Source organism: Lactuca sativa, chromosome 4 (genome assembly GCF_002870075.4).
Source record: "Lactuca sativa cultivar Salinas chromosome 4, Lsat_Salinas_v11, whole genome shotgun sequence".
Taxonomy (NCBI): domain Eukaryota; kingdom Viridiplantae; phylum Streptophyta; class Magnoliopsida; order Asterales; family Asteraceae; genus Lactuca; species Lactuca sativa.
The window spans coordinates 15,481,518-15,491,217 of NC_056626.2; the positions used below are offsets into that span (position 1 = coordinate 15,481,518).

Here is a 9,700-nt window from a genome sequence, read left to right on the forward strand (position 1 = left end):
ACAACTAGGCGAATGCCCGCGCGTTGCGCAGAAGCATCTATATAACTGAAATCTTTACAATTTTTTTTAAATATAACAATAAGATTATTGTTAAATCTGATATAATAATTCGTATACTGAGGAGATATAATATATTGATTATTTTGAAGAGTAAATTACACGAATGGTCCCTATGGTTTGGGGTGATTTGCACGTTTGGTCCCTAACTTACTTTTTTTAACTCGAAAGGTCCCTACTATTTGTTTTGTTACGCACTTTGTCCCTATTGTTTGTTTTTGTTAAGTTTTTGGTCTCTGTGTTATCTAAAAAGACTATTACTTAAATATGAAAAAATTGTGGGGTAGGTAAGGTAAGGTGAATGGGTGAGGTTGGAGGTGTTTATTTAAATAAATTAGAAAATCAAGAAAAAAATAGTCGTCTTAGGTAAGACAGGGACCAAGTGCGTAACAAAAACAAATAGTAGGGACCTTCTGAGTTAAAAAAAAATAAGTCAGGGACCAAACACGTAAATTACTCTAAACCGTGGGGACCATTCATGTAATTTACTCTATTTTGAATTATATGATAATATATACATTTATTAAAACTGCATAATCTCAATCTTTTGAATGACCTCTACCCACGGGTTAGTCATGCATAAAATAAAATATAATATATAGTTTAATGTTATTTATAGTTGTAGTTATTATTAAATAATTTTTTAAATTTATTTGCTTAACGTTTTAATTTCTATCATTGTAATCATTTATATAGAGTTATTTTTAACTATTGTTATTGTAAGTTATTTTAAGCTAATTATTTGAAAACTTTTAACGATTATAAAAATATCTTTAGAAAATATTTTAGTTAAGTTAATATTACAATTTAGTTTTTACATTTAACATTACAATTTATCATTTTTAACTATTCACAAAATATTCTTTGGGTTTTTTAAGTGGAGCTAAAATTTATATTGAAGTTGACCCTGTAATGTTATATTTAAAATAACAATATAATTATTTTGTCCAAACTGTTCAAAAGTTATATTTTAAATTGATAATGGTTTACATACAACAAAATATTGAATCTAATAAATTAAATATAATATGTTAAACATTAAAGACATAACTTTATAAATAGAAGTAAAAATATTATTTTAATATTAAAATTTAGTTTATTTATGATTACACTTTAGGTTTGATACTTATTTAACTTTATTAACCAACTTATAATCATTATTAGAAAGACACTACAATTTATCACTTTTAACTATTTACAAAATAATATTTAGGCTGTTTAAGTTGAACTAAAATTTATAATTAAGTTGATCCTATAATGTTATATTTAAATTAACAATTTAAGTATTTTATACAAATTGTTTAAAAGTTGTAGCTTTAAAATGATAATGATTTACATACAACAAAATATTAGACCTAATAAATTAAGTATAATACGTTAAAAGTGAAAAACATAACTTTATAAGTAGAAAAAATATATATATTCTTTTAATATTGGAATTTAGTTTATATATGATTACACTTTAGGTTTTATATTTATACCTTATTAACTAACTTATAATCATTATAAAAAAGAAATTAAAAGTTATGGAAGTTTCAATTTTACTCTTCGATTGGAACCCCATCGACCCGCTCAAGAGGGAAGACCCGACACAGAGATTAGAGATTAGGAGGACATAGAAGAAAATTCAACGTATCGCCACCACCAGTCTCAGCCACCGCGATGATTCTTACGATTCATCGACAGTTCTACAGGCGTATTTTCTACGCCGCCTCCCTAAACCCTTATTTGACCCTTCCCTCCGTTGAACACCAGAGAATCCCCACAACCATATGATGTTTTCTCGACCTTTGCTACATAGTTGTTACGTCCACCGCTGCCACCGCACGCGCGCCCTCCAATAACATGCTTACATATTTCGTCCTCCACCCCCGACTGTATTTAAGCTGTTCTAATTTTCTGGTCTTTCTTCCGTTGCTTTCCAATTTCTGTCTCCATATGTTGTTAGAAGTCGTCAGTCTCAGGTAAGGTCCATCTTCTACTATTGATTTAAATCCTTGATCGATTGAAGCTTAAATTTGAACTACACCTGGGAAGAGAGACAGATAGGTTCTTGGTGTGGGAGATTGACCAGAGATTGGATTTGGAATAGTAGGTTATGAATCTGATGGTAAAACTTCAAACTACCAATACCATCCATGCTTTACTTTTTGAACTAATGGTATCTTGAAATTTTTTTTGTCGATTGTAGGATAGCCTTCCTGCTGTCAGCGTATTAGGTCTCTAGATAAATAATTTCTTGGAATGTGTGTGTTATTGTTGGTTTGTGTTTTTTATACTCCAGTAGATATGCTGCTCTATCAGTTACAGAGAAATGGAATTGAAGGTGTGTGCTCTCCTGTCACGACTCCGTTGAGGATGCCACCTCAGCACAACGAGCACGCCACAATGCCCATACCGTCTGCTCTTATAAATCCATACATATTCTTTAATGATTAGAATTTTAGTATTTCATCATAAATAGTGTACTTATTGAGTTCCTCAATCGTTGATCTTCTTCTGTTGATCAGTTTGGGTGCTCCACTTGTGAAACTTATGTCAAGGCCTGCAAGTATGTCTCTGCCACAAGTAGCGGTTGATGACTTCTATAGTTAAGGTTTAACCAGCTCCTTCATATCTCCCTATCTCTTTATCCTTAACATTCCCAAACTAAATTAATTGAGATTTTGTATTGTCTATTTATCTTTACAGCTCTACCGACCAGTTTTATGATGAAATTTGAAAGTGAGTTTGACGATGCACCACAAGTGTTTGATGAAATGATATAACAAAATCTTATTTTTACTTTCTTATCTAAAAAAACTCACAAAAAATCTCACTGTTTAAAAGCAAATACCATAACACTCATACCATAGCAAAACATTGTAGGATGTATAAACCTTAAAAGCAAATATTTGAAGTGTCAAGACTATAAATATTCTATTTTTTAGTTACAAAAATCATTCACATCTTCCATACCACTTCAATTATCGAAACATCTTTTATTTCTATTTCTAACCGGTTGTAACATTTCATTTTAGTTTATGGGAAAAAAATATGCAAGCCATTAATTAAACGACTCTTATACTATCCATTTCAATTATTGGAACATATTTGATGTAGTCTGTGACTACAGGAAAAGACAATTTAACTAGGCGTATTGTCAAACGCAAAGAACAGGGGCACTATCGTGTGCCTGACGACCAAAAATTGAGAAACTGATCTCGACTCTTTATTGCAAAACAAAAACGAATTCAGAATATCACACACCAAAAAACCTGATGCATGTTTTGACCCAATACTTATAGCTAAACAATACGAAACCTAATACCACTAGAAAACCTCAACAGATAAAGACTAAATAAAAAAAAAACAAAATAAACTAAACTTGGGCTTTACTCCTTCTCGAATACAATGTCGGCCAGGGGTAAATTAGGAAAAAAAACACTATCACTATATTGCATCAACGCATCATTCTCCCCTGCTTGAAAAAGAACTCGTCCTCGAGTGATTATCAGGATACAAAGGCAGATCCGGCTGAAAAATGGCGAGGTCAGACACATTAAACGTAGGCGAAATCGACCAGCCATCCGGTAGATCAACAACATAGGCATTATCATTCACTTTCCGAATTATCTTGCAAGGGCCAATTTTCTTCATCTTGAGCTTGTTATACGTACCCACTGGGAACCGTTCTTTTCGTAAATGAACCATAACGAGATCACCCACTTCAAATACTTTCTCGCGTCGATGTTTGTCACGTGCTTCTTTATACTTAGCATTAGACAACGCTAGCTTTTGTTTAACCTCTTCTTGGACTGCTTCGATTTTTTTAGCCAAATTTTCAGCTGCTAAATTGTGCCCAGGCAACGCAGGTAACTGAATAAGATCTAGTGGATGTTTAGGCTGCCTTTGGTAACCAATCTGAAAAGGCGATTTACCAGTTGACCAGTTGACCATGTTATTAAAAGCGAATTCAGCTGGAGCGAGAAATTGGTCCCATTGTTTAGGGCGATCGCCACAAAGACACCTTATTAAATTCCCTAAGGTTTTGTTCACCACTTCAGTCTGCCCATCTGTTTGGGGATGGAAAGAGGTACTAAATTGGAGCGTGGTCTGAAATAACCTCCAAAGAGTGCGCCAAAAATGACTAAGAAACTTGGAGTCACGATCAGATGTGATTGTTGAAGGAATGCCATGTAAACGAACTATTTCCCGAAAGAATAATAAGGCAATATTAGACGCATCCGTCGTTTTCTTGCAAGGGATAAAATGGGACATTTTGGAGAAACGATCAACTACCACAAACACAGAATCATTTCCTCTTGTTGTCTTGGGAAGACCTAAAACAAAATCCATAGAAATATCTTCCCAAGGGCCGTCAGGAATAGGTAATGGAGTATACAAACCAGTATTTTGGGATTGGCCTTTGGCTTTCTGACAAATAACACATTTAGCAACAAATCGACCCACATCCCGTCGTAATTGCGGCCAAAAATAACGCTCTTCAACTAACGCAATAGTCTTATCCCTTCCAAAATGGCCTCCTAATCCGCCTCCATGCAATTCTTTGATAAGTTCTTCCCGTAAAGAAGTACGGGGAATACAGAGACGATGATCATAGAACAGATAACCATCAAGCTTAAACATAGGTGGAACTATCTTGCTGCTCCATATCTTTTTAAAATCTTCATCATCAGCGTATAACTCCTTCAAATCTTTGAAACCAAGGATTTCTGTTCGTAAGCTTACTAATAACTCAGCTCGACGACTCAACGCATTAGCCACCTTGTTCTGATCATCGGATTTATGTTTTAAAACAAACGAAAAACGTTGCAGATATGAAACCCACCGCCCATGCATGCGATTTAATTTTTGTTGACTATTAAAATACTTAAGTGCTTCGTTGTCTGTATAAAGAATAAACTCACGATGGAACAGATACTGCTCCCAATGTTGTATGGATCTATAAATCGCATAAAATTCTAACTCATAAGTAGTCCACTTTTGTCGTGCCTCACTAAGTTTCTCACTAAAGAATGCCACGGGTTTCCCGTCTTGGGACAAAACAACACCGATGCCTATAATCGATGCATCACACTCTAAAGTGAAAAGTTTATCGAAATTGGGCAAAACTAGTAAAGGAACAGAAGTCAACTTTTCTTTGATGAGGGCAAAACTTCGAGTAGCTGCATCTCCCCATTGAAACTGACCCTTTTTCAGACACTGGTGATAGGAGCCATAATAGAACTAAAATTTCGAACAAATCACCGATAAAAAGTCGCAAGTCCATGAAAACTACGGACTTCACTAACGGTTTTGGGAACCGGCCACTCGCGTATGACACGTACTTTTTCCTCATCTACTCGAATTCCATCTGCAGTAATGATAAAACCTAAAAATAGTAGCTGATTGGTCAAGAAACTACATTTCTTTAGGTTGAGATAAAGTTTATTACTGTCCAAAACAGTAAGAACCTCTGTGAGGTGTAGAAGATGCTCACTCTCTGTCTTACTATACACGAGAATATCATCAAAATAAACGACCACAAAAGATCCAAGGAAAGGTTTTAACACCTAGTTCATGAGTCGAGAGAAAGTGCTGGGAGCGTTAGACAAACCGAAAGGCATGACCAACCACTCGTATAGACCATCTTTAGTTTTAAATGTTGTCTTCCATTCATCACCAGGGCGAATACGGATCTGATGATACCCGCTTTGTAGGTCGAGTTTAGAAAACACATTGGACCCTTCCAACATGTCTAACATGTCATCTAATCGGGGAATTGGAAATCTATATGCCACTGTTATCTTGTTGATGGCCCTGCTATCAACACACATTCGCCAGCTACCATCTTTCTTTGGAACCAACGGAGCGGGGACTGCACAAGGACTCATGCTCTTACGAATGAGAACCTTTTTCAATAAATCTTCAACCTGTTCTTGTAGTATTTGGTTCTCTTTTGGGCTCATGCGATAGTGTGCTAGGTTGGGTAACTTAGATCCCGGAATGAAATCAATTTGGTGTTGAATATCGCGCATTGGTGGAAGTGTTGCTGGTAATTCACTGGGAATAAGGGACTTAAACTTCGATAGGATAGGTGTTAATTTGGCAGGAATGTTATTTTCGCCCCCCTCCTGGATAGAACCTGTAGCAACAATAGCATAAATGACAGATTCCCCTTTTATCTCTTCTTCAAAATCTCGATGAGACAACACCACCAGGCTATTTTTCTTCACATCGTGATGAGGGGTCGTGGGTTTACTAGATTCTATCAAAGGGACTAAAATCATCTTCACCCTATTAACCTTAAAGGAGTATGTGTTTTCCTTGCCCTTGTGTATCGCATCCTTATCAAATTCCCAAGGTCGCCCAAGCAGAATATGACATGCATCCATGTCCACAACATCAAACCACAATTCATCTTTATATTTTCCAATAGAAAAAGGGATTTTACATTGATCAGTGACGCGGATCTCCCCAATTGATTTGATCCATCCTATTTTGTATGGGTGCGGATGCCTTCTGGTAGGTAGTTTGAGTTGTTGCACAATTGTTTGAGAAACAATATTATATTTTCTGTACTCCCACCATCAATAATAACGTCAAATATCTTTTGATGTACTACACAACGAGTCCGAAACAGGTTATGGCGTTGCGAGGGTTCTTCAGTTACTTTAGGCGCAAGCATAATGCGGCGGATGACACATGATTTAGCAGTGTCATCCTCACAAAAAGTCTCGTCAGCTGCAAAACAAATCTCAACTTCTTCGTTGCCACCCTCCTCACTAACAACTTCATCATCAACTTCTCCTTCTTCTCTTGTGGTAAGGTTAACTTTGGCTGTTATTCCTCTGCAATCGCTAGATCGATGACCCGAGATACCACATTTAAAACACTTCCCTGGTATGGGTCGAGCGTAAGGGTTGGTGGATTTCAGGGTGGTAGTAGCGGTTGCGGTGACACCTTTACCCTTGTCGGGTGCTGGTGTTCTTGTAACCACTTGGCTGTTTTCTGTTGGTTGTGATGTTGACCCACTGGTGAATTTATTCCGATTAGCAGGGAATGAAAAGGTTTTACTACTCTTCGCCAATTGTGTTTCTGCCCTGATAGCTAGATTATACGCATCATCCAATGCATATACAGGTACTAGGGATATTCTGTCTTGAATCGGAGGGCGTAATCCGTTAGTATAGTGCGAGACCTGTTGTGATTCGGTTTCTGTGAGGTCATTCCGAGCGGCTAATCGATGGAATTCGGTGGTGTAAGCCTCCACTGATCGATCTCCTTGCGTGCAATTTTGAAACATGTTGAATAAAATTTGATCATGATTAGGGGGTAAGAACTTGCGCTTTAGTTCACGTTCCATTTGATCCCAGGAAGTAATATGTAATTTACCTTGTCGTTCTCGCGTGGTTTGCAGGTTCTTCCACCAAGCCTGAGCTCCTCCTTTGAGTTTGTAAGCCACGAGAGTGACCCGTTTATTTCCCGGGATATCATAGAATTGAAAAAAATTCTCCAGCTCATTCATCCAGTCTAGGAAGCCTTCGATGTTCATGGATCCGCTGAAAGAGGGTACATCTTTGGCTCTTTGGTGGTAATCGAAATCATGTGCATCCCTACGTAGACCCGGACACCCTCTCGCACCTTCATCACCGTCATCTTCTTCTAGATCGGAGTCTTCCCTGTTCCGTTCTTATTCCTGCATCCGTATTCGATCATAAGCATTGATGATTGGAGGAGGTCGCTGAATGGGTTGCTGGTTGCGAATGAACTGTACGAGCGGTGGTTGGTTATTGCGATTGAGTGCTTCTTGGTTTGCTTGCTCCCTACGATTCTGATTGTTGTTGGTTGTAAGAAGTGCTAAACTTTCTGTAATTTGTTGCAAGGATTGTTGGAGGGTTTGGAGGGTTTGTTCGATCTTGACGATTCGTCCAGAATCGGTTTCTTCGCCCGCCATGGATGTTGGGCTCTGATACCACCTGATGTAGTCTGTGACTACAGGAAAAGACAATTTAACTAGGCGTATTGTCAAACGCAAAGAACAGGGGCATTATCGTGTGCCTGACAACCAAGAATTGAGAAACTGATCTCGACTCTTTATTGCAAAACAAAAACGAATTCAGAATATCACACACCAAAAAACCTGATGCACGTTTTGACCCAGTACTTATAGCTAAACAATACGAAACCTAATACCACTAGAAAACCTCAACAGATAAAGACTAAATAAAAAAAAACAAAATAAACTAAACTTGGGCTTTACTCCTTCTCGAATACAATGTCGGCCAGGGGTAAATTAGGAAAAAAACACTATCACTATATTGCATCAACGCATCAATATTGTCTTATACTAGCCATGGTAATGTCTTGCAGGTGTGACAAAGTTTTGTTATCAATTAAAGTCAGTACTTTTTTTGGTGCTGTGAAGGAGGTATGTTGATCTTGGATTTTGATTTTTTCTGCATATTTTGGTCAATTGGTTTCTTGCTATTTGGAATAATTTCCTCCGTGCAACTTTTTACACAAATTTAAGATTTTTTATACATCTATAACCTATTCGGTTTTAATTGTGTTTAATTGAAGGGTTGTACACTACCTTTTACTGTTACTGTTATGCTTCATGAATTTAATTCTTCGCTTCTTTACTAAAAGATTTGTTAAATTTCTTCATAAACATCTTATCAAATCCACACACAGTAATGCACTTTCATTGTACTTTTTACAGTTGGAGAGCATAGTGCGAAGCATTATCTCAATGCTTTCAAGCCCAAATGATGAATTTCCTGCAAATGTCGAAGCTGCGATGATGACCATATTGCCCTTGTGTTATTTGTTTTTTATTGAGCATTTGTTTAAGATGTTTGTGTTTTTTTTTTGGGTGTGATTACATAAAGAATGCAAGACTCAATGTAGGTTTCTCTTGAAGAGATGAGTTCAGAGTAGTAATGCCCCTTGCAGTCTTTGATGATGCCGGCTTGGAAATGGCGATACAATGAAGCGTAAGTGAATGGCATTTAAAGACTATATATTGTATTTGTTATAACTTATAACTATATTATAAATATTAACAAAAACTGTAAATGAAAGGGTAAAATTGTCATTTACGACAAAAATAGCTTTCATTGTTACTACAAAAAAAAAAAGGCAACTTCATTTTTATCACAAAAGCAACATGGTACTTTCATATTTATGACAAATATAGCATGCTACTTTCACTTTTCTTGCATTTAATCTTATTGTCATGAAAGAACTGTAAATTTGTTTCCCTGAAATCTTATCACATCAAAATTTTCTTAATTAAAAGCAAAATAAAGAAACCCACATGGTGCGAAGCCTGGGTTTTCTCCTAGTTAAACATAAAAAAACATAATCAAATTGGAAAATAAATGAATGAAATATTTCCATACAAATTGGAAAATAAATCAATGAACAATTTCATACAAAATGGAAAATAAATGAGTTTTTTTTTTAACCGGCAAATACAAACTATAATCGTACGTAGGATCGTTTTTTGGGTTTGCAAGATCGGGAGCGGGATCTTAAAATCCTACAAAATAAACATAATTTTAATTAATAATTTTAAAACATGAAAAATATTTCAAACATTCAAATTGTAGCTCAAAAATTATAAAATTGCAAAATATTTGTTATAAGTCACAAC

General features: G+C 36.0%; 1 protein-coding gene across 7 annotated transcripts; it reads left to right on the forward strand.

The window, feature by feature from the left end:
• The first annotated feature begins 1,591 nt into the window (after nucleotides 1–1,591).
• Nucleotides 1,592–9,223, forward strand: LOC111894905 (uncharacterized). Of its 7 annotated transcripts, none has more exons than XR_008231376.1 (4): nucleotides 1,592–2,021; nucleotides 2,249–8,202; nucleotides 8,413–8,470; nucleotides 8,765–9,223. XR_008231376.1 is itself a non-coding variant. In XM_042900841.1 (3 exons), the coding sequence occupies exons 1-3, from the start codon at nucleotides 1,903–1,905 to the stop codon at nucleotides 8,921–8,923; spliced, it is 336 nt and encodes a 111-aa protein (XP_042756775.1). In that variant the 5' UTR covers nucleotides 1,592–1,902; the 3' UTR covers nucleotides 8,924–9,152. The 7 variants fall into 7 exon arrangements, 1 of the variants encoding a protein (XP_042756775.1); XR_006190053.2 differs by lacking the exon at nucleotides 1,592–2,021 and having other exon boundaries at nucleotides 2,271–7,374; nucleotides 7,460–8,202; XR_008231375.1 differs by lacking the exon at nucleotides 1,592–2,021 and having other exon boundaries at nucleotides 2,271–2,653; nucleotides 2,749–8,202.
• The last annotated feature ends 477 nt before the right edge of the window (nucleotides 9,224–9,700 follow it).